The 24,951-nt window shown below is 42.8% G+C and overlaps 3 protein-coding genes and 2 pseudogenes across 8 annotated transcripts in view; all 5 read left to right on the top strand.

Annotated features, from left to right (window-relative positions):
- Positions 1–24,951, top strand: part of PCDHA2 (protocadherin alpha 2) — a 99,180-nt gene that overhangs the window by 45,703 nt on the left and 28,526 nt on the right. Inside the window, exon 1 of one of the 2 annotated variants that reach the window (XM_077937131.1) lies at positions 9,282–11,789. The exons of the other annotated variant lie outside the window; for it this stretch is intronic. Coding sequence (XP_077793257.1) covers positions 9,396–11,789 — 2,394 coding nt within the window. The 5' untranslated portion in view covers positions 9,282–9,395. Of the gene's footprint in view, positions 1–9,281; positions 11,790–24,951 lie in introns of those variants that run through there. 2 annotated transcript variants of the gene reach the window in all.
- On the top strand, positions 1,638–4,248 carry LOC114678917 (protocadherin alpha-8). Its single transcript, XM_077937134.1, has one exon. It carries the CDS (start codon positions 1,772–1,774, stop codon positions 4,211–4,213), a length of 2,442 nt encoding a protein of 813 aa, XP_077793260.1. The 5' UTR covers positions 1,638–1,771; the 3' UTR covers positions 4,214–4,248.
- LOC144329536 (protocadherin alpha-2 pseudogene) lies at positions 6,859–24,618 on the top strand (annotated as a pseudogene). Of its 3 annotated transcripts, none has more exons than XR_013394885.1 (3): positions 6,859–6,974; positions 21,578–24,299; positions 24,398–24,618. The product of XR_013394885.1 is annotated as a protocadherin alpha-2 pseudogene, transcript variant X1 (transcript). The 3 variants fall into 3 exon arrangements; XR_013394887.1 differs by having other exon boundaries at positions 24,407–24,618; XR_013394886.1 differs by having other exon boundaries at positions 6,860–6,974; positions 21,578–24,310; positions 24,412–24,618.
- On the top strand, positions 16,534–20,186 carry LOC144329468 (protocadherin alpha-10). Its single transcript, XM_078004530.1, has 2 exons — positions 16,534–19,059; positions 20,163–20,186. Exons 1-2 carry the CDS (start codon positions 16,654–16,656, stop codon positions 20,184–20,186), a joined length of 2,430 nt encoding a protein of 809 aa, XP_077860656.1. The 5' UTR covers positions 16,534–16,653.
- LOC106998967 (protocadherin alpha-9 pseudogene) lies at positions 21,989–22,958 on the top strand (annotated as a pseudogene). The gene has a single exon (XR_013394888.1). The product of XR_013394888.1 is annotated as a protocadherin alpha-9 pseudogene (transcript).

Raw genomic sequence — 24,951 nt, forward strand, 5'->3', positions numbered from 1 at the left:
CCATACTCAGCTAATTTTTGTATTTTTTGTAGAGATGGGGTCTTACCATGTTGCCCAGGCTGGTCTCAAACTCCTGAAATATCCAGAAATACTGTTTTCTTTACAAATTGTTTGCTACTATTTAGAGTCAACTACAGAAATATTTTTTTGTGTAAATAATGTGATGAGAAATTTAAATCATTTCACAGAAAATGCCCTTATTCACCTTTCCTATTTTACCTACGTTTTTGGTAAGAATTTTGTAGAAATTCAGAGGAGCTCTTAATCATCTACAATGAAGGCATTCATGGAGAATTTACTTTTGAGGTGGACTTTGAAAGATGAATAGAATTTTCACACATAAAGATGAAGTAATAGAAGAAAAACCTTGAACAAAGAGTGTACCAAGAAAGAGACAACATATTTTCTGTAAAATATGACTCATATTGGAAAGTGGTTAGCCTTAGCACCGAGAAGATTGGCTCATGGTCATGTAGCCTATCTCCCAGATGGAAGTCTAATGTCTTGACAATTGGTCAATAAAAAGATAAACTTGCTGAAGATTTTAGTGCAATCGAGTGAAAGCTGTACTAATAAAGACAGAAATTATCTCACATGAAAGGAGAGATGGGATGTATACAAACTTTAAATATGGTAGGCAAGGGAAAAGAAATCATAAAAATACATATGAGTAAGTGTGGAGAATTGCCATGCTATAAAAATTGTGATTTTTTAATGATTTGGGTTTTGGGTGATTATTGATTAGATATTCTTCTAACTTTGGTTGACTCATTTTCTAGGCAATGTTAGGATATACAGGTTAAAATGTCAGGTAGAAAATGAAAATAGGGGGTTGCAGATATGGAGTTAAGAATACTTCAAATAATAGGCTAGTTTAAAGCCCTGGAAATAGAAATGTTAAATAAAAAGATTGGGGAAAAAAGGTTAAAGGCATAATTCTGGAAAATACTCACTTTTTGGAGCAGAAGAAAGATGAAGAACTAACAAACAAGCCAATGGTGGAAATACTACTAGAGTTTGACATGTCAGAGAAATCATAGAGGAAAATGTTTTAAGTGAGAGGCTGAATTTAACAAGCTATAGAGATATCGGGAAATAGTGTAAAGAATATGCACATACATTTTTATTACTTTAGTAAGTAAAACTGTTCAGGCAATTTGACATTTATTGAATAAAGAAAAGCAGAAATTTAACAATAAGAACACAAGAAGATAAAATGTAGAAAAGTTAGAATTATATGCTCACCTCAGAGTAATATATGCCAGTGTTTCTGGTGACCAAATAAATATTAATGCATTTCTTCCACACGAAACTATGGAGGACAGTTTACGTTTCTGATATCCATGACATACAGGTCATACTTTATTATTAATTGATACGATATTTAAAATATTGGGAAGAAATTCCTTTCCTTATGAAGAAGAAATCCCTAGATGAAACTAATGTAAGGAGCCAGACGGTATGAATACCTCTGCAATTGATGAAGTTAAGGATTTACTATTAAAGTATGATAAAGAAATAGAAGGTGCATGAAAGAACCCAGATATTGCGGAAGTAATTCATGTAATCATTACCTTTTGAAGCCACATGATGTCGCTGTCTACTAAGAAGTTCTGGTTAGCCAAGGTTCAAAGTCGTTCCTCTGACAGCATCCGTCTCTAAAGTCTGAACAATGGGAGATGCAGCGGAATTGAATTAAAAGACGCCGGAAAGTACAGTCGTTCATCTTCATATTAAGATAAGATTTTCTAATAGGAAACGACTATTTAACATGGTTTGTCACTGGCGAGGAGACCTGGGATCCCGGCGACTACTACTCTCGCTTCTGCTCCTCGCAGCCTGGAAGGCGGGGAGCGGCCAGCTCCACTACTTTGTCTCCGAGGAGGCCAAACACGGCACCTTCGTGGGCCGCATCGCGCAGGACCTGGGACTGGAGCTGGCGGAGCTGGTGCCGCGCCTGTTCCGGGTGGCGTCCAAAACACACGGGGACCTTCTGGAGGTAAATCTGCAGAATGGCATTTTGTTTGTGAATTCTCGAATAGACCGCGAGGAGCTGTGCGGGAGGAGCGCGGAGTGCAGCATCCACCTGGAGGTGATAGTGGACAGGCCACTGCAGGTTTTCCATGTGGACGTGGAAGTGAAGGACATTAACGACAACCCGCCAGTGTTCCCGGTAAAAGAGCAAAAGCTATTTGTTTCAGAATCCAGAATGCCAGACTCTCGGTTTCCGCTAGAGAGCGCGTCTGATGCAGATGTTGGAGCTAACTCCGTGTTAACTTACAGGCTTAGCTCTCATGATTACTTCATGCTAGATGTGAATTCAAAGAACAATGAGAATAAACTGGTTGAGCTCGTATTAAGAAAATCCTTGGACAGAGAGGACGCTCCTGCACACAACTTATTCCTGACAGCCACAGATGGCGGCAAACCTGAGCTTACAGGCAGTGTTCACCTGCTGGTCACAGTGCTGGATGTGAATGATAATGCTCCCACTTTCGAGCAGCCTGAATACGAAGTAAGAATATTCGAAAACGCAGACAACGGAACAACAGTTATCAGACTGAATGCTTCTGATCGGGATGAAGGAGCGAATGGGGCCATTTCATACTCTTTTAATAGCCTTGTTGCAACTATGGTTATTGACCACTTTAGCATAGATCGAAATACAGGAGAAATAGTGATTCGGGGTAATTTGGATTTTGAACAAGTAAATTTATATAAAATCCGCATTGACGCAACGGACAAAGGCCATCCTCCCATGGTGGGTCATTGCACCGTTTTAGTGAGAATTTTGGATAAAAATGATAACGTCCCTGAGATAACATTGACTTCCTTATCCTTGCCTGTACGTGAAGACGCTCAATTCGGTACTGTCATCGCCCTAATTAGCGTGAACGACCTTGACTCAGGTGTCAACGGGCAGGTGACCTGCTCCTTGACGCCCCATGTCCCCTTCAAGCTGGTGTCCACCTTCAAGAATTACTACTCGTTGGTGCTGGACAGCGCCCTGGACCGCGAGAACGTGTCAGCCTATGAGCTGGTGGTGACCGCACGGGACAGGGGCTCGCCTTCGCTGTGGGCCACGGCCAGCGTGTCTGTGGGTGTGGCCGACGTGAACGACAACGCGCCGGCGTTCACGCAGTCCGAGTACACGGTGTTCGTGAAGGAGAACAACCCACCGGGCTGCCACATCTTCACAGTGTCGGCGGGGGACGTGGATGCGCAGGAGAACGCGCTGGTGTCCTACTCGCTGGTGGAGCGGCGGGTGGGCGAGCGCGCGCTGTCGAGCTACGTGTCAGTGCACGCGCAGAGCGGCAAGGTGTACGCTCTGCAGCCACTGGACCACGAGGAGCTGGAGCTGCTGCAGTTCCAGGTGAGCGCGCGAGACGCAGGCGTGCCGCCTCTGGGCAGTAACGTGACGCTGCAGGTATTCGTGCTGGACGAGAATGACAACGCGCCGGTGCTGCTGGCGCCTCGGGTGGGTGGCACTGGTGGTGCAGTGAGCGAGCTGGTGCCGCGGTTGGTGGGTGAGGGCCACGTGGTAGCAAAGGTGCGCGCGGTGGACCCCGACTCGGGCTACAATGCGTGGCTTTCGTATGAGCTGCAGCCAGCGGCAAGCAGCGCTCGGTTCCCGTTCCGTGTGGGGCTGTACACGGGAGAGATTAGCACGACTCGTGCCCTGGAAGAAGCGGACTCTCCGCGCCACCGCCTGCTGGTGATAGTGAAGGATCATGGTGAGCCGGCGCTGATGGCCACGGCCACCGTGCTGGTGTCGCTGGTGGAGAGCGGCCAGGCTCCAAAGGCGTCTTCGAGGCCGTCGACTGGCGCTCTGGGTCCCGAAGCGGCGCTGGTGGATGTCAACGTGTACCTGATCATCGCCATCTGCGCGGTATCTAGCCTTCTGGTGCTCACGCTGCTACTGTATACTGCGCTGCGGTGCTCAGCTCCGCCCACTGAGGGTGGGTGCCCGGCGGGGACCCACCCCGCCGGGTCCAGTGCGGTGGGGAGCTGGTCATACTCGCAGCAACAGCGGCAGAGGGTGTGCTCTGGTGAGGGGCCACTGAAGACGGACCTCATGGCCTTCAGCCCCAGCCTTCCTCCTGATCTGGGATCAGTTGATGTAGGCGAACAGCAAGGTTTAAATGTTGATCATGGCCTCAAAGTAAGTCCATTTAAATTTAGAACTCATAAATTCTATTTGTGGAAATTGTAATTACTTTAAAAGTGTTTCATATGTATTTTTCACCGTATTATATAGTGAAAATTTAAACATTGTTTTAGTTTTTAGAAACCTTTTATAATTAATTGAATTTTCTCAGTGGCATAATACAGTATTAATCATTCTCCACAAGTTGGGTCTATCTGGAAACTCAAGTTATGGTTGGATGATATCCCTTTTTTACTGACCATTTATTTTGGCCTGCCTTACAGCCGTCTTCTCTGAACAATGCTCTAACAACGTCCAGGGTATTTTGATCTTTGGTGAATGTATTCCCCCAAAACATTTATTCTTTTGTCCTTAGGCACTGAACTCTTAATCTTACTCCATATGCTGTACTTTGAAATGCATGTTTTAAATATGTTGTCGTTATGTTTACTCTTATTCACTTTAACATCTCAGTTTATTCATCTTATTATCTGACTTTCTGGTGTCTAGTAGTCACAAATATCTTTGGTGTTTCACTATTGCCGTTTTAAGCAATGTAGTGATAAAATACAGAATAATAGTGTTTTTCAAAATTTGATAGTTTTCATATACTTCCTAATTTTTTTATAAACTAGTAAAAAAGTAAAATCAAGAGGGAAGAGATTTGTAATGCTTCTTTTAAGTCATTATTTAGACCATTTTACTATTTGGAGACGTGTTTTTTATTCTACATGATTTTTACAGTTGGGGTGTCGACAACTTAACATTTTTTGAGCCTCTATGTTTAGAAAATGATTACTTTACTCTTGCAAGTATCTTCTAAACTCTTATCATTCAATCCTTTGTTCATGAGTTGGAATCTTCTCAATAATATTCCACATTAAAGTGATATTTAATATGACTTAGAAAAATGTTTTCATCAGAAAAACTATACATGGTAATTTCATTCTTGCAAACCAAACATAATTTATAAATCTTTATTATACAGAATATTTGGGATTATCATGGCCCATTAGTTTGTGTAAAAATATTTAGCTTTATGGGATAAATCTTTGAAAAATCCAAGATACTTTATTTTGTTTTTTTTTTTTTTTTTTGAGACGGAGTCTTGCTCTGTCACCCAGGCTGGAGTGCAGTGGCCGGATCTCAGCTCACTGCAAGCTCCTCCTCTCGGGTTCACGCCATTCTCCTGCCTCAGCCTCCCGAGAAGCTGGGACTACAGGCACCCGCCACTTCGCCCGGCTAGTTTTTTGTATTTTTTAGTAGAGACGGGGTTTCACCGTATTAGCCAGGATGGTCTCGATCGCCTGACCTCATGATCCGCCCGTCTCGGCCTCCCAAAGTGCTGGGATTACAGGCTTGAGCCACCGCGCCCGGCCAAGATACTTTATTTTGATGTCTTTCAATGTTTTCTTTCTTTTCTTTCCTCTTGTCTTTTTACTTTTGCTTCTTGTGACTGTTCCACCTGCCTTGATATTAAATACCCATTAGACTTTGAGCATGTTGCTTTGGAGGAAATGGTGGAACTTGATGGAAGGGAATGAAGGATTTCTGGGACTCTGAATTCTTACAGTTTGTTATTAGCATTATTTTAAATCTTTTAATCCCTTAAGAACCAATAATGTAATCATTTATGGGCATGTTTTATCCCCTTTGTCCACCTGAAGGTAACCTCAAAGCAGAATTATTTTGTAGTTGATTTTAATGTTCTCTTAATGCCTGTCCATGTTTAACATTTTATTTGACTATTAGAACACATTACATAAAAGCAAATTGTTTTCATTTTAGTCCTTTAAGGACTTTAAAAAATATGCTTATCTTTATTATCCTGTTTGAATAGTATGTGGAGTTTTTCCTTTGTGTAAGTAATATTTCCCATCCTGTCTATGTCTACCTGGTTCTCAGGTATTACTTTAATTACTGAATTCTCCTAAACATTTAATTGACTTTTACAAAATATCATAAATAAAAGGATTCTTTCCGCCACCTAGCATTGTATTTGGCAACTTATCATTTAAGTCATTTTAGTTCTGTGTTTCTTCAAATATCTCTCTAATTGATATTTGAATTTGGGGTTGTGCTTTCACAATGAGAAAGTCTAAACCTGTTTCTTGTACATTAATACTTTTCACTATTCTAATTATGGTGATGCTTTTAGCTATTAAGTATTTCTGGGATTGAAATGTGCCAGAAGTTAGTTATTAAGTATTGTGGATTCTGAAGCTCTCTAAATCAAGTCCTCCCTTTACCAATTTTTGTATATGTAGTCTTTGGTAAAGGATTTGTTATTCAGTTCCTTGGCTTTATATGTATGCATGATAAATGTGAATTCTACTGCATATACTTTTTGTATCAAGTAAGTTAATAGTTATAAATTATCAAGAATAAAGTCTGGCAAGTGATAGGTACATAATAAAATTTAGTTATCATTCTTAAAAGAAAAGAAGTTAGTGATTGCAAGAAGGAAACCTAAAATGTCAGAAAGTCATTATGACCGTCCATACTAATCTTATTTTTATGTAAAATTATCTTTTATAAAGTCATTTTTAGATTAACCTAGGATGTTTCAATACTTTGAGTGTTGTGTGGTGGAATGAAAAAAATCTAAAGGTTATTATGGGTTTAGGAAAGTCAAGTTAATACCACCTATGTGGAAAAAAATTTTCTGGAATGGTTAAAGTCCTTCCAAGGAATGTGTAGACTATCTTACATTGGTAGCTGTATGTTTCCCATATTTAAAAGTTGCCTGAGACCTTGCAGAGGGCTGAGTATGTGTTTGAGATCTTTGTATGTTTCTTTCCATTAATAGTATTTTTCTTAAAAAGAAGTATACGATAATATTTTGATGATGATTTGAAGTCAATTTATGTTGTAGTTCTATGAATTAAGTAGACCATTTATGTAGAGTGTTGTAGAATAGCCTTTTAAAATTCTTTCTTTCTTTCTTTCTTTCTTTCTTTCTTTCTTTCTTTCTTTCTTTCTTTCTTTCTTTCTTTCCTTCCTTCCTTCCTTCCTTCCTTCCTTCCTTCTTCCTTCCTTCCTTCCTTCCTTCCTTCCTTCCTTCCTTCCTTCCTTCCTTCCTTCCTTCCTTCCTCCCTCCCTCCCTCCCTCCCTCCCTCCCTTCCTTCTTTTCTTTTTTTGAGACGGAGTCTCGCTCTATCTCCCAGGCTGGAGTGCAGCGGCGCGATCTCGGCTCATTGCAACCTCTGCCTCCTGGGTTCAAGTGATTCTCCTTTCCCAGCCTCCGGAGTAGCTGGGATTACAGGCGCAGGCCACCATGCCAGGCTAATTTTTTGTATTTTTAGTAGAGATGGGGTTTCACCGTGTTAGCCAGGATGGTCGCCATCTCCTGACCTCGTGATCCACCAACCTCGGCCTCCCAAAATGCCGGAATTACAGGCAGGAGCCACTGCGTCCAGCCTAAAATGCTTTCTTAGCAAGTAGAGAAGATTGTAATAACCAGTCTTCATTAAACATTAAATAGGACCCTTATAGATTTCTAACAGCATATCTCCATGTCCGGAATTATTATTGAGACCCAGCTTCTGGCTTTAAAATTTGAGGTCAAATAAAGAATAAGAGTCACAACAATGCAAGGCAAGATAATGTAACAGGTACAAAAGAGGTAAATCAGAGTGAGGTTGAAGTTGAAAGACAATAATTTCCTATTTGAATTTTTGAGGAAATACTTGAAGGAGCATGATGTGTTTCAGTGGTTTTTAAATAAGTAAGTTTCCCCCTGGGAGAATATCGAGAATAATAGACATTTCTTGGAAGGAGAAAACATAAGGAAAATGGAAGACACAGAAAAGCATCAATATGACACATAGAAAGGTCCCCTTTTTAAAACACACAGTCTGCAGAGAATGAAGGCAGGAAAACCAATGTAAGAAGATCTCTTGATTTTTGAGCAATAAACTAAATGGCCGCGAGTGATTAAGGAATTTGGCCATTCTTTAGAAGTATTTGGGAACTATTAAACTACTTGGAGCAAAATAAATCACGACTTTTAAAAGAAGGTTGAACGGGAAGACAAACTCAGAAGCTACTGCAATAATCAAGGCCAGAAGCAATTGTTAAAAGCACCTCTTAGGCTGTTATCAGTAGAAATATGAAATAAAAGATAAACATGCAAAAACATTAATGGCACAATAAACTGTCACGATTTTGCCTTTAGGCTTGAGATACACTAAAATCTAGATTTAATTAATCGACTTGCACGTTGGAATAAGATAGTAAAACTCACAAGAGAACTTTGTAGAACTTAGGCAGGTAAATAATCTCAAGCATAACTTTAAAAACAGAAATTGCCCTGAGTACTAAGGATGAGTAATAATGAAATCAAAACATATTGTAATAACATATAATACAAACTATATTGGAGATTACAAAGAAGAGATTATTCATAAATGATAACACTTGGAAAGAATCAAACAAACACATTTCTGGAAACAGATTGTATAAATGCTACAAAAGAGAAAAATATATTTTCTCCCCACGCAACATAAGACCTTAAAGTCAATTCTCGCTTTTCTTGCAATATTTTCTACCTTTTCAATTCATAGAATTACTCAAGAACACTACCTCAGTTGGTTGCTCCTTTTTCTTGATTCCTTTCCCCAGAAATGACCAAGTTTCTTTTTCATCAGTAGATTTCTGGGCTCCTATATTCACTAGAGATTGCAACTCCTGGATTTCTCTTACACCAGAATCCCATTTCGAGCCATATGGGAGATTCTGAATTCCAGAACAAAGGAATTTTGTAATTTAAAATTCATGATTGCTCAATGGAATCATTTTAATTTTTACTTCATTTCTGTCGTTATTTAAAACTTAAGTGGAGAGTTTTCTCAGGGGTGAGAAAACCACAATCAAGGTCATACAAAACTTTTAGAGGCGGTCAGTCTGCTAAGAAGGCTCCAGCAAGAGAAACGGGATATTCTGTTTCAACAATGATTACTTAAGAAAAAATTAAGAAAATGAAATAAGTCTTGCAGAATAGTTGTGAAAATTTTATTCATAAAATATGTACTTACACTTTGGGCCACGTGATGTCACTCTTTGCCGCGATGTTCTCTCTGAATCTAGACAAATACAGCCCTTTTCCCACGGGAAAGAGGCTCAATTCTTTTTCACTCTCTCTATGCTGAACAATGGCGAACACAGCAGAAGGGGACTGACGAAATCAGATGATTTCTCCTAATTTGAAGGCAGTTTTCACTAATTAGAAGAAGACTTAGTATTTGAAATGTTGTACTCAAGTCGAGGAGATCCAGAGGGTCAGCCTCTACTGCTCTCGCTTCTGATCCTGGCGATGTGGGTGGTAGGGAGCGGCCAGCTCCACTACTCCGTCCCGGAGGAAGCCAAACACGGCACCTTCGTCGGCCGCATTGCGCAGGACCTGGGGCTGGAGCTGGGGGAGCTGGTGCCGCGCCTGTTCCAGTTGGATTCCAAAGGCCGCGGGGACCTTCTGGAGGTAAATCTGCAGAATGGCATTTTGTTTGTGAATTCTCGGATGGACCGCGAGGAGCTGTGTGGGCGGAGTGCGGAGTGCAGCATCCACCTGGAGGTGATCGTGGACAGGCCGCTGCAGGTTTTCCATGTGGACGTGGAGGTGAAGGACATTAACGACAACCCTCCCGTGTTCCCAGCGACACAAAAGAACCTGTTCATCGCGGAATCCAGGCCGCTTGACTCTCGGTTTCCACTAGAGGGCGCGTCCGATGCAGATATCGGGGAGAACGCCTTGCTCACTTACAGACTGAGCCCCAATGAGTATTTCTCCCTGGATGTGCCAACCAGCAACCAGCAGGTAAAACCTCTTGGGCTTGTATTACGGAAACTTTTAGACAGAGAAAAAACTCCGGAGCTTCATTTATTGCTCACGGCCACCGATGGAGGCAAACCTGAACTGACTGGCACTGTTCAGTTACTCATCACAGTACTGGACGTCAATGACAATGCCCCAGTGTTCGACAGAACCCTCTATACGGTGAAATTACCAGAAAACGCTTCTATCGGAACGCTGGTGATACACCCCAATGCCTCAGATTTAGACGAAGGCTTGAATGGGGATATTATTTACTCCTTCTCCAGTGACGTTTCTCCAGATATAAAATCCAAGTTCCACATGGACCCCGTAAGTGGGGCAATCACGGTGATAGGACACATGGATTTTGAAGAAAGTAGAGCACACAAGATCCCAGTAGAGGCTGTCGATAAAGGCTTCCCACCACTGGCTGGTCATTGTACAGTTCTTGTGGAAGTTGTGGATGTAAATGACAATGCTCCACGGTTGATTATCAAAACGCTCTCGCTTCCTGTAAAAGAGGACGCACGACTGGGGACAGTTATTGCCCTGATTAGTGTGACTGACCTAGACGCAGATGCCAACGGGCAAGTGACCTGCTCCCTGACGCCCCACGTCCCTTTCAAGCTGGTGTCCACCTACAAGAATTACTACTCGTTGGTGCTGGACAGCGCCCTGGACCGCGAGAGTATGTCGGCCTATGAGCTGGTGGTGACCGCGCGGGATGGGGGCTCGCCTTCTCTGTGGGCCACGGCCAGCGTGTCTGTGGAGGTGGCCGACGTGAACGACAACGCACCAGCGTTCGCGCAGTCCGAGTACACGGTGTTCGTGAAGGAGAACAACCCACCGGGCTGCCACATCTTCACAGTGTCGGCGGGGGACGCGGATGCGCAGGAGAACGCGCTGGTGTCCTACTCGCTGGTGGAGCGGCGGGTGGGCGAGCGCGCGCTGTCGAGCTACGTGTCGGTGCACGCGGAGAGCGGCAAGGTGTACGCGCTGCAGCCGCTGGACCACGAGGAGCTGGAGCTGCTGCAGTTCCAGGTGAGCGCGCGCGACGCGGGCGTGCCGCCTCTGGGCAGCAACGTGACGTTGCAGGTATTCGTGCTGGACGAGAATGACAATGCGCCGGTGCTGCTGGCACCTCGGACGAGGGGCACTGACGGCGCAGTCAGCGAGCTGGTGCTGCGGTCGGTGGGCGCCGGCGTGGTGGTGGCGAAGGTGCGCGCAGTGGACGCCGACTCAGGCTACAACGCGTGGCTTTCATACGAGGTGCAGCCAGAAACGGTCAGCGCGCGCATCCCGTTCCGCGTGGGGCTGTACACTGGTGAGATCAGCACGACACGAGCCCTAGATGAGACGGACGCACCGCGCCACCGCCTACTGGTGCTGGTGAAAGACCACGGGGAGCCAGCGCTGACAGCCACGGCCACTGTGCTGGTGTCGCTGGTGGACAGCGGCCAGGCGCCAAAGGCATCTTCGCGGGCGTCAGTGGGCGCCACGGGCGCCGAGGTAACGCTGGTGGATGTCAACGTGTACCTGATCATCGCCATCTGCGCCGTGTCCAGCCTGTTGGTCCTCACGCTGCTGCTGTACACTGCGCTGCGGTGCTCTGCGCTGCCCACCGAGGGAGAGTGCGCGCTGGGCAAGCCTACGCTGGTGTGTTCCAGCGAGGTGGGGAGTTGGTCATACTCGCAGCAGAGGAGGCAGAGGGTGTGCTCTGGGGAGGGTCCACCGAAGACTGACCTCATGGCTTTCAGCCCGGGCCTTTCTCCTTGTGCTGGATCTACAGAGCGAACGGGAGAACCCTCTGCTTCTTCAGATTTATCTGGGAAGGTGGGTTGTTCTAGTATTTTATTTATTTATATAATTATTTATTTTTTCTTGAAAGATGTTTTCAATTACTCCCAGGGGCCATCCTAATAGTTTTATTCATTTTTCTAGAAATCAGCAGATTTTTTTCTTATAAAGTAAACCCCTTAATATTGGAGCCGACTTTATCTTGACTTCTAGTGAGAATTATAAATCGTATATTAAATAGGTATTTATTGGGTGCTGAATCAATTTTATTTAAATTTGTGATTAAAGTGACATTGAATTTCTGATGCTATGCTGCCATAACACTTGAAAACCAATTTAGTTGTTAGTCATTCATAAAACATTAACATCACTATCATTTATTTATTTCTAAATGATGCGTAGTATTTTAGTCTACTTGTATTGTTTATAAGAAACCCAAGCAAAAATATATAGCAATTGTTACCTTGTTAAGTTTGTAGTTCTCTACATTTCTCTGGATGGAGACGTTGTTAACATCTGATTGTTCAGCATCCCTCAGTATCTATCATTTTGATAAGAAACTTCCCCTAAACTTTAGAGAACAGTTGCTTCACTTTAGGAATCAAATTATGTCAATAAATGTTATAAACACAGCCTTCATTTCAACTTGCATAAAACATGTTTTTAAATGCCTGAGAATGTAGATAATTCGGGAAATGTTGACTGAAATTTTGTCTACATTTAGACAATTTTTTGAAATTCTGTTTACAGAAATTGGAGAAAATACTTTTTTAACAAATGTTTTCTTTCTTCAAGAAGACATTCTCCTTTTAATTGAAATTTTCTCCAGTTAGTGGTAAAATGATCAGCCATGTAAAGATTCCAAACTTTGAGTTCTTTTGAAATTTATAGTCTGTAACTTAAAACATTACCCTTACCAGTTTAGATGAGAATTAACTTTTTCTGTCAGTAATCTATAAGACAGAAATCCGGTTTTTAAAAAACTCTTTCTCTCCTCTCAGCTCATACATAACACAAGGCAGAACTCTGGATATGAGATTTGCCTCTTTAATGTCACTACCTGTTATATTTCCTGAATTGTAGTATGTGACTTTCAAAATGGTGGTTTTCCACACTCTATCTTTAGTGCAAGCTATTTGTTTGTTTTCTAATTTACGGTTTTAAAAATTTCGCCTGTTGAGTTTTTGTTATGTAGTTTATATTTTTCTTTCTCTTTCAGCTATTTTATTTAATATTGTGTCAGATATTTTACAAGGTATTACTTAATTAAAAACTTAGTGGAGAAAGATCAGAATGGCCTTGAGAATAGAGCCACAATAATAACTATGAAAATGCAAGTAACATTTATTTAAATAAAAATATTTTAAATTTTAAATTTTCTCTTAAAACACACATTTGGAATATGCTACAATATTACATGTTTTTTGTCTTTCTTTTTTTTTTTTTTTTTCTGAGATGGAGTCTTTTTCTACCACCCAGGCTGGTGGGCAGTGGCATGATCTCAGCTCACTGCAACCTCTGCCTCCTGGGTTCAAGCCATTCTCCTGCCTCAGCCTCCTGAATAGCTGGGATTACAGGCATGTGCCACCACGCCCGGCTAATTTTTGTATTTTTAGTAGAGATGGGGTTTCATCATGTTGGCCAGGCTGGTCTTGAACTCCTGACCTTGTGATCTTCCAACCTCGGCCTCCCAAAGTGCTGGGATTAAAGGTGTGAGTCACCGTGCCTAGTTTTTTTTTGTCATTTTCTTTCAAAACTTGGTCTCTGAGCTCCTGTCATTAAGCCTATCTACATCTGTCTAGCAGCACAACTCACCTTGAATATAGGCTTATACTTTCAAGTATCTTTGTCTTTGCACATTTTCAAGTTTCATGTGTCATTTAAACTTGGGCCCAGGTATTGGATTATTTGATGTGAATAGAGGGATGCTACAGATGTCATTTGTCCCCCACCCTAAGTCCTCCAGTCTCCTTAGAGCTAGTACTTACTAAGCATTTACTATGTCATCAATAATCATAAAATGTATTCTTTATTATTGATGGCTGTGTTGATGGAATTGGTAATTTAGTCCTTCATATTAATCTCTATTCTCTCTCAGAATATAAGCTCTCATCATACGCAAATTCTCAGAAGGGCTGTGAATACCTTAGTAATAAATTTATCTTTTGAGGTCATTAGCAAACATGAACGCACTGGGATCCAGAGAAGGTAAAATTCAAAACAGGCTGTCAAATTCAAAACAGAGAGGTGAGAGTAGAACAGACACTTTCCTATTTTGCGTAATAGCTCTCCTTATATGCATCTGTAGTTAACATTCCTCAATTCAAGTCAGAATCATGAAACAATAATGAAGCTCCTCCTATGCCAGCTCTTTTCAAGTTGTAGTTACTATATAGGGAAAACTAAGTTATCACCCAATATCTTAGACACTTTGAGAGCAAAGGGGGTGCTGTAAATAAGTATACAAGATCACAGACCTAAACTGAGCCTGTCCCAGACAAATTGGGGCCTATGGTCAACCTATCCTTAGACCTACTAATGCTACTGCATTAGCAGCACCTAAGTCCTCATTGAATGTTCTGGTTTAAGACCACCTCAGAAATTCTGAAATGGGTTGTATGAGCAAATTTTCATTTTAAAGCACACCTGAGATGATTCTCATACAACTGAAATTTTAGATCCGTAGCCCTATTTAATACTTGATGTGCAAGTTTCTGCAATCTAAAAAGATGTGGTGGCCTGACACCCGTAATCCCAACATTTTGGGAGGCCAAGGTGGGAGGGTCCCTTGAGCCCAGCAGTTTGAGACCAATGTAGTGAGACTCGTCTCCACAAAAAAAAAAAAAAAAAAAAAAAAAAAAAAAAAAATTAGCCGGGCATGGTGGCACACATCTGTAGTCCCAACTACTCAGGAGGCTGAGGTTGGAGAAACACTTGAGCCTGGGGCATTGAGGCTGCAGTGAACTGTGATGACACCACTGCACTTCAGCCTGGGTGACAGCAAGATTCTGTCTCAAAAAAAAAAAAAAAGAGTAATTTAACTACTCCCTACTTTTTATTCAATGTTAGACATCTACATTGGGATATTTATGTTATTACTTGGTATAAAATGTACATTAGTAGAAATTGAGTTTAGTTTTTATTATTTTGTGTGTGGAGATGATTGATCAATGGCAAACTTATTTTACACTCCAGATAGCTAAAACAAACGTTGATATTTTGGTACGTAGCTCATTACATTTTAATTCAGGGTTTATAAAAAAGTAATTTCTAAAATCAGAATTCGAATGAATTTTGATGCAAGAGGCATGCCAAAGGAGTAGAGAAGTATAGAAACAGAATTTAGTAGGACACATAAACTGATGGATTAAGTGACACCCATTTCTGTCAGTTTTCTTATTCATAAATATTGTTGCTCTGTCATTCAGATTTTAATAAAAAAGTTTAAAGTTATTGACACATTTAAAAATATTCTTTAGAAAAGCCAAAACATCATTAAATAAAATAAATTAACACTTGTATAGGACCAAAATTTCTGTTATTAAGTTTTCCTTTCTTGGAAATATAGAAAACCCAAGTTTTTTCAGCAGCACAGATATATTACATTTTCATTCCTGAATATTTGATTTCAAGAACTTTGAGAGAGAAAAAATATTTTTACCGCAAGTGGTAATGAAAAACTTCATTGACACTGATAAAATTATTAAATACATTCCGAACTGTGTCTTTTGAGCATTTGAAAAGTGTAAATATAACAGGGTTGAAAGCATTTGTCTCTGAAAGCAGATATAATAAATTTGTTAATTACTTTATTTAGAATTATAATTAAGATTCTTTTTGCCCATGTAAGATATTACAAAATGAAACTTCTCCTTGTATAAAGGATTTTTCTGTAACAGCACTTTTCTCTTTTCTTAAATACGGAAACCACCACTCTCAGCCTGTGCAGTAGCAATAATTAAGGCATTCTATAGGTAATAATTTTGCCTGATGAGCCAAATTTAGTATTGAGCCTCATCAAAACAAATGTGGCCAAATTGAGGCCTGAGAATAGTTTCCATTTATGAATCACTCACTCTCCTTAAGGTACTATTGCAAGCACTTAATATATTATAATTCACACAACCACCATATTAGTATTAGGCCAAAGTTATAAAACTGGAACATGGAGCAGGAAGAGGTTAAATGATTTTCCCGTCATGTGGCTAGCGAGTAGGATAATAGGAATCTAAATGAGAAATGTCTGATGTTGAAGCTAATGATCTCTAAATTCTAGTGATGACTAGATCTTCGGAGTTATAAACACCTCACAGATAGTTGATGCTTGACATTAGTGTCTAAACAAACTTTATTAAATCTCAAAATAATGAGAAAGAGAAGTAAGTTAAGTGTCAGAACTTAAAGGGAACTAAACTTGTCATTTAATAAACTATTAGTATACTCACTAGTATGCAAATACTAAGGGCATTTTGAAATTCAGGTATTTATAATCATGTGGTTAGGGAAGAAATCACTACTCTGAGATTCTACATTTAAGAAAACATTGCACGTGGGATCAACATTTATTATTATTAACTATAAAGAGACGTAATGTGAGGCTTTGAAAGTTCATAGACATAAAAATACATAAAAAAAAAGAATTAACATACGAATGAAAGAAAAGTTGTGAACTCATGGACTTGCACTTACACCTAAAGCCACCGGATGTCGCTGTGGTCCACAAAATAGCTTTTTAGAACAAAGGCATCTGCCAGTTTCTCAAGGACTAGGAAGTAGCTTCATTCTGAGATCTCAGCCATTTTGATAAAAAATAGATGTAAGAAATAGGACAGAAAATGTCAGATCGTATGTGCATTCTAGACCGCTGATTCGTCGATTTGTAAAACAAGAGAAGCATAAGATGGTTTCCAGATGTAGCTGCCTGGGGGTCCAGTGTGCGCTGCTCTCGTTTCTTCTCCTCACAGCCTGGGAAGTGGGGAGCGGCCAGCTCCACTACTCCGTCTACGAGGAGGCCAAACACGGCTCCTTCGTGGGCCGTATCACGCAGGACCTGGGGCTGGAGCTGGCGGAGCTGGTGCCGCGCCTGTTCCGGGTGGCGTCCAAAACACACGGGGACCTTCTGGAGGTAAATCTGCAGAATGGCATTTTGTTTGTGAATTCTCGGATAGACCGCGAGGAGCTGTGCAGGAGGAGCGCGGAGTGCAGCATCCACCTGGAGGTGATCGTGGACAGGCCGCTGCAGGTTTTCCATGTGGACGTGGAAGTGAAGGACATTAACGACAATCCGCCCAGGTTCTCCGTAACAGAACAAAAGCTCTCAATACCTGAATCCAGACTGCTTGACTCTCGATTTCCACTAGAAGGCGCATCTGATGCGGATGTTGGAGAGAACGCATTGCTTACTTACGAACTCAGTCCAAATGAGTATTTTGTTCTTGATACTATAAACAAAAAAGACAAAGACAAATTCCCAGTGCTTGTTCTGCGGAAGCTGCTGGATCGTGAAGAAAATCCTCAGCTAAAGTTGTTATTGACAGCAACTGATGGAGGCAAACCTGAATTTACCGGATCTGTTTCTTTGCTGATCCTGGTGTTAGATGCCAATGATAACGCTCCTATCTTTGACAGACCGGTTTATGAAGTTAAGATGTATGAAAATCAAGTGAACCAAACATTAGTTATATGGCTCAACGCTTCTGATTCGGATGAAGGAATAAACAAGGAAATGATGTATTCATTTAGCCCTTTGGTCCCACCCACGATAAGAAGGAAGTTTTGGATAAACGAAAGGACGGGAGAAATAAAAGTAAATGATGCTATTGACTTTGAGGACAGTAACACTTATGAAATTCATGTAGATGTTACAGATAAGGGAAACCCACCTATGGTTGGTCACTGCACAGTCCTAGTGGAACTACTGGATGAAAATGATAATTCACCTGAGGTGATTGTCACTTCTCTGTCTCTCCCAGTGAAAGAAGATGCTCAAGTGGGCGCCGTCATTGCCCTGATCAGCGTTTCTGACCATGATTCAGGAGCCAACGGACAGGTCACCTGCTCTCTGACGCCCCACGTCCCCTTCAAGCTGGTGTCCACCTACAAGAATTACTACTCGTTGGTGCTGGACAGCGCCCTGGACCGCGAGAGAGTGTCGGCCTATGAGCTGGTGGTGACCGCGCGGGACGGAGGCTCGCCTTCGCTGTGTGCCACGGCCAGCGTGTCCGTGGAGGTGGCCGACGTGAACGACAACGCGCCGGCGTTTGCGCAGTCCGAGTACACGGTGTTCGTGAAGGAGAACAACCCGCCGGGCTGCCACATCTTCACGGTGTCTGCGCGGGACGCGGACACGCAGGAGAACGCGCTGGTGTCCTACTCGCTGGTGGAGCGGCGGGTGGGCGAGCGCGCGCTGTCGAGCTACGTATCGGTGCACTCGGAGAGCGGCAAAGTGTACGCGCTGCAACCGCTGGACCACGAGGAGCTGGAGCTGCTGCAGTTCCAGGTGAGCGCGCGTGACGCTGGCGTGCCGTCTCTGAGCAGCAATGTGACGCTGCAAGTGTTCGTGCTGGACGAGAATGACAACGCTCCCGCGCTGCTGGCGTCTCCCGCTGGCAGCGCGGGAGGTGCAGTCAGTGAGCTGGTGCTAAGGTCGGTGGGTGCAGGTCACGTAGTGGCGAAAGTGCGCGCAGTGGACGCTGACTCGGGATACAACGCGTGGCTGTCTTATGAATTGCAGTTGGCGGCGGTTGGCACACGCATCCCGTTCCGCGTGGGGCTGTACACGGGCGAGATCAGTACGACGCGCACTCTAGATGAGGATGACTTGCCACACCAGCGCCTATTGGTGCTGGTAAAGGACCACGGCGAACCGGCGCTGACGGCCACGGCCACTGTGCTTGTGTCGCTTGTGGAGGGTAGCCAGGCACCCAAGGCCTCGTCGCGGGCTTCAGTGGGCGTAGCGCCCGAGGTGGCTCTGGTGGACGTCAACGTGTACCTGATCATTGCCATCTGCGCGGTGTCCAGCTTGCTGGTGCTCACGCTGCTGCTGTACACTGCACTGCGGTGCTCGGCGGAGCCCACCGAGAGCGCACGTGGGCAGGTGAAGCCCACACTGATGTGCTCTAGCGCGATGGGGAGCTGGCCTTACTCGCAGCAGAGGCGGCAGAGGGTGTGTTCTGGGGAGGGCCCGCCCCCGCCCCCGCCCCCGCCCAAGACTGACCTCATGGCCTTCAGCCCCAGCCTTCCACCGTGCCCAGTGGTAGATGTGGACGAGGAAGATCAGTCTATTGGAGGAGACCACTCTAGGAAGGTGGGTTATTACGTTTTCATTTTCTTTTTGTGCTTTATGAATAATACTTTCTCTTACCGCATTTTCTCAAATATATATCAGAATATTTCATTTTTGTTTACATTCCATTTATGCTGGAATATTTCTAGTGATACCTTTGTAATATAATTTATTCCAGGAGTTTTTGAATATTTTTATCCTATCCAGTGGGTCAGCCGTTGTTTGGTACTTAAATTTTTTAAAATAATAATTTATTCTGAATACACTAATATTTTCCAATACAGATATGTGATATAGGTTGCAGTTCTGATGATTTACTTTCATAATCACTTTTTATTACAAGTATTTGTAAGGTTAGTACTTCATGTTATTTCATTTCCAATCTAAATTTTGATTTGATTGTATTTGCATTAACAAAAAATTTCACTGATCTGTATCTCTTAAGTGAAAATGTGTTTTCCCCCATGCGTAGAATATGTGTAGTGTACCATAGCTTATACTGCCACAGCAGATTTCTATGTTCAGTGATTACAGCTTTTCCTTAATAGTGCAGTAAGTAGGTGGGCAGTTCATTGGTAAAAATGTCTTTATCTTAGCAATTAAGTTAAATGCTTTGAATTTTAAAAATGTTTTCCATCTTTGTTTTAGTTGTAGTGTTACCTGTGTCAGTGTGTATTATTCATTTAGCAGAAGAAAATGTATGTTTCAGTTATTTACATAATTTTATCCAGTAGTTCTTCATTATCTGCTCCTTTATCAGTATTAGGCATTGCTTATGATATTCACGTATTAGCTCTTTCACTTTGAGGAAGGAGCCATGCTTATGCTTAAAAATGAAGAGAATTTGAACACTTTTAATTTTGAGATTGAAAATACTTTAGTACAGATGAATATTAAAAGTTTGAGGAGAAAATTAAATTAATGTTTTCTACTGATCTGATATGTTGCAGTTTAATAGCTTCTCTAGTCATCTTAAACAGGGTAGGGTTGGATGATATATACTCAGAAATGAAAGCTAATTTAGTTGCATAGTGACAAAACTACAATATCAATTGTGTTTTCCTGAAATTGGTTGTTACCTGATACCCATGATTTCATTTTTTAAAAAAATTTATTAATTCTAGTGTTACCAAACACCAATGCCATGAATTTATCATCTTGCCTATGGCTCTTAGCAATTATTTTTTTCTTTCCCTTTGTCTTTGAGTATGGAGATTGAATTTGTTACTCAGTATGTACTTCACAAATAGCTTCAAATAAAAGTTAAAATTATTGTTCAAGTTTAGGAACACCAAAAAAACCAAAACAAAACAAAAAAAAAACTGTGGCAAGAATGTAAGCATGGCATTCTTTCAGTGTTAATACTCTCCATGCCCTGTCTCCAGCTGTTAGAAATTATAGCTGCTAAGTTAATGCAGAGTTTAGACGTGTATTTGTTATTATATCAAATAGGTTTATAAAATATATACTTCCCCCTCTGATATTTGAAAAAAAAATCCTCCCGGATGTCTTATAATATAAAAAACTTAGTAAAAACTCGTATCAATTGTAAAAGTCTCAGGTATACAGGTGCATTAATCTCTCCATCAATACTCATTTAAGGCCAGGCATGGTGGCTCACACCTGTAATCACAGCATTTTGGGAGGCAAGGTGGGAGGATTGCTTGAGGCCAGGAGTTCAAGACCAACCTGGGCAACGTAGGGATACCTTGTACTGTGTGTGTGTAAACATATATATATATATATATGATGGGCTCTCCTTACATATATATATGTACTTATGTGTATATAAGCCAGGCATGGTGGTATATGCCTTTAGTCCCTACTGTAGTGCTACTTGGGTGGGTGAGGAGGGAGGATGGCTTGAGCCCAGGAGGTCAAGGCTGCAGTGACCCATGATTATGCCACTGCACTCTAGCCTGGATGACAAAGTGAGACCCTATTTCAAAAACTGAAAAAAGCAAAAGCAATAGTAACATCAGTATCCTGCAAATATGATCTTTTTTCATATTAATTCACATGATAATACAGTTGGTGCAGTAGTACTTTATTTAAGATGTCTACATACAAGATAAAACTCTTCCTGGAATTCTGATTTGTAAGACAAACTCACCTTTGAAGAGGTACTGATCACACACAAGAAAGTATAGGAAAGGAGTTGAAAGCTCACAAAGAAAAACATAAACAGGCCTGGTGAGGCGGCTCACACCTGTAATTCCAGCACTTTGGGAGGCCGAGGCCGGTGGATCACGAGGTCAGGAGATGGAAACCATCCTGGCTAAAATGGTGAAACCTCATCTCTACTGAAAAATACAAAAAATTGGCCGGGTGTGGTGGTGGGTGCCTGTAGTCCCAGCTACTCGGGAAGCTGAGGCAGGAGAATGTCGTGAACCGGGGAGGCAGAGCTTGCAGTGAGCCGAAATGGCGCCACTGCACTCCAGCCTGGGCAACAGAGTGAGACTCCGTCTCAAAAAAAAAAAAAAAAGGAGAGAGAGAAAGAAATCGTAAACATAAACATATGCAGGAATCAGGAAGGAAGAAGGTAAGTGAAATAATATGAAACCAAATGCACTTATGTTTTGAGCCACAGGATATTGTTGTTCTCCAAGAAAAGTATTTTTTAACAGAAGAAAATCAGATTATTCTTAGATCAGAAAGAAGCTCCATTGTTCCCGTGCTTTAAAAACTACAAACACCCATTAAGATCATGTGGAACCTCAGGAACAAGGAATCGAAAGGTCTCAGAGGAACTAAGTCTTTCTAGTCATGAAATATTGTTTTACTAACCAAAAGAGAGGCATGATAACAGCTGCCAGACTAAGTGGCCAGGAATCCCGGAGCCTACAGCATTGGCTTCTGCTCCCTGAATTTTGTGAAGCAGGGAAGGACCAACTCCACTATACCATCCTGGAAGAGGCCAAGGACGGCACATGGCATCTTCGTGGGCTGTATGACGCCGGACCTGGGTCTGGAGCTGGTGGAACTGATACTTCACCTGTTTCAGTTGGATTCCAAAGGCTGCAGGGACCTTCTGGAGGTAAATCTGCAGAATGGCATTTTTGTGAGTTCTCTGATCAACCTCAAGGAGCTGTGTGGGAGGATCTCGGAGTGCAGCATCCACCTGGAGGTGATCGTGGACAAGTTGCTACAGGTTTTCCAGGTGGAGGTGAAAGTGAAGAACATTGAAGACAACCTGCCAGTGTTCTCAGCAACACAAAAGAATCTTTCTGAAACTAGGACTCTTGATTCTCGTGTTTCACTAGAGGATGTCTGGGATGCCGACATCGAGGCCAATGCTCTGATGACTTACATACTGTACCCCAATGATTATTTTTCCCTGGAAATACCAACCAAGAGCAGGTAAAACCACTCGAAGGTGTATTTTAAAAATTCTTTCAGATAGATAAGTTACTTCAGAGCTACTCTTGGTGCTCAAAGCAACTGATGGGGGCAAAGCTGAGCTGACAGGCACCAAAGCCTTACATATCACAGTGCTGGATGTAAATAATGATGCCCAGTGTTTGACAAAGCAGTCTATCATATGAAATTACTGGAAAATGCAGGAGAAAGTACACTGGTTATTAGACTTAACCCCTTGGATTTGAACGAGGGTTCAAACAGCCACATTGTTTCTTTGCAACTGATGTCTTCCCTAACATAGAAGCCCTTTTTCGCATAGATTCAGACAGTGAAGAAATAAAAGTAAATGTAAAGATAGGTTTTGAGGAAACTAAATAATGAAAGATTCAAATACAGGCAGTTGACAAAGGTAATTCCCCATTGTTTGGTCACTGCACAGACTTGATAGAAGTCTTGGACATCAATGATAGTGTTCCAGAGTTAGCAGTAAGTCGCTATCATTCCCTGTACAGGAGGACGCTCCGCTGGGTACCGTCATAGCCCTAATCAGTGTAACTGACCCCAACTTCAGTGCCAAGGGACAGGTGACCCGCACCCTGATGCCTCACGTCTCTTCAAGCTGGTGTCCACCTTCAATAGGCCCTGCCGAGAACCTATTCGTTGGTGCTCCACAGCGCCCTGGACGAAGAGAGCAAATCTATCAATTGGTGGTAATCGTGCGGAATGGGGCTCGCTTTCATTGTGAGCCACAGCCATCAGGTCCGTGGAAGTGACCGAACAGTGAACCACAACGCACCGGCGTTCGGGCAGCCCGAGTACATGGTGTTCGTAAAAATAACAACCCGCGGGGCTGCCACGGCTTCAGTGTACGCGCGGGACCGGTACGCTCAGGAGAATGTGCTGTTGATGGAACAGCGGGTGAGTGAGCGCGCGCTGTCTAGCCATGTGTCAGTGCACGCGGAGATCGGCAAGTTGTACGCGCTCCAGCGACTGGACCACGAGGAGCTGGAGCTGCTGCAGTTCCAGATGAGAGCGCGCGAAGCTGGCATGCCGCCTCTGGGCAGCAGCGTGACGCTGCAGGTATTAGTGCTGGAACGACAACTTTGTCGGCGCTGCTGGCGCCTTGGGTGGGCTGGCGGCGCTGTGAGTGGGCTGGTCCCTCATTCAGTGGGTGCAGGCCACGTGGTGGCGAAGGTGCGCGGGGTGGACTCCAGCTACGACGTCTGGTTGTCACAAGAGCTGCATCTGTCAACTGGCAGCACCCGTTCCACGTGGGGCTGTGCTTGGGCGAGATCAGCACGAGTACCCTGAACGAAGTGAAAGTTACGCGCCACCGCCTGCTGGTGCTGGTGAAGGACCACCGCGAGCTGGCGCTGACTGCCACAGTCACCGTGGTTGTGTCGCTGGCGGAGAGCAGACAGGCGAGGAAAGCCTCATCGCATGCGTTGGCGGGCGTCGAGGTCCAGGAGGCAGCGCTGGTGGATGTCAACGTGTACCTGATCATTGCCATCTGAGTGGTGTCCAGCCTGTTGGTGCTAACGTTGCTGCTGTACACGACGCTGCGGTGCTTGGTGCCGCTCACCGAGGGCTCATGCACGCCAGGCAAGCCCAGGCTGGTGTGCCTCGGCGTAGTGGGATCTGGTCTTACTTGCAGCAAAGGAGATCTTACTTCGGAGAGTGGCCGCCCAAGGTCAACCTTATGGTTTTCAGTCCTACTGTTCCCCGTGGTTCAGGTTTTGGAGACAGACTTCAATAGAAAATTTTTGAGAATGTAAGTACTGTAATCCTGGAAAATATTTCATTCCTATGAATGTCCCTCATGGTTACATTGATAATGTTTACCAAGTTATTGTTTAATTCTATTGCTTTATTTATTTTGCTTTTGTTTTTCTTTTGAGATGGTTTATTTAAAGTACATTGGGGCCGGGCGCAGTGGCTCATGCCTATTTGTAATCCCGGCACTTTGGGAGGCCAAGGCAGGAGGATCACTCGAGGTCAGGAGTTTGAGACCAGCCTGGCCAAAATGGTGAAACCCTATCTCTACTAAAGATACAAAAAAATTAGCTGGGTGTGGTGGTGCGCACCTGTAATCCCAGCTACTCAGGAGGCTGAGGCACGGGAATTGCTTGAACCCAGAAGGTGGAGGTTGCAGTGAGCCAAGATGAGGCCACTGCACTACAGCCTGGGAGACAGGGTGAAACTGTGTCTCAAAAAAAAAAAGTACATGGGAAGTCTAGCCATCTTCATCACATTTTACTGCAGTCGCCATGAATATTCTTTAGGAATATTCTTCAGTTGGTAAGTATAATGATAATACTACTAATGAATTAGACTGACTGGCTGTTTCCTGTAAATGAGAAAGTTAAATCTTACAGGAAGGATAATGATGAATAATGATCCTTATGAGAAGGTCAAATCTTCTCAATTTTGAAGCAAGTTCTTTATTCCTATTCATTTTCTTATTCTGATTTGTGTCCTCCATTCCTTATTATTTTTATGTATTCAAAAATACCATGACAATATTTAATATAATAATTATTTGAGTTTAAAACA

This window comes from Macaca mulatta, chromosome 6, assembly GCF_049350105.2.
Source record: "Macaca mulatta isolate MMU2019108-1 chromosome 6, T2T-MMU8v2.0, whole genome shotgun sequence".
In the NCBI taxonomy this organism is placed as follows: domain Eukaryota; kingdom Metazoa; phylum Chordata; class Mammalia; order Primates; family Cercopithecidae; genus Macaca; species Macaca mulatta.

Excerpts from the sequence above, each read along its gene's own strand:
- LOC114678917 (XM_077937134.1), top strand. The coding sequence starts at position 1,772 with ATGGTTTGTCACTGGCGAGGAGACCTGGGATCCCGGCGACTACTACTC.
- LOC144329468 (XM_078004530.1), top strand. The coding sequence starts at position 16,654 with ATGGTTTCCAGATGTAGCTGCCTGGGGGTCCAGTGTGCGCTGCTCTCG. Across the intron at positions 19,060-20,162 it reads GAGGAGACCACTCTAGGAAG|TGTTACCAAACACCAATGCC; the intron begins GTGGGTTATTAC and ends TATTAATTCTAG.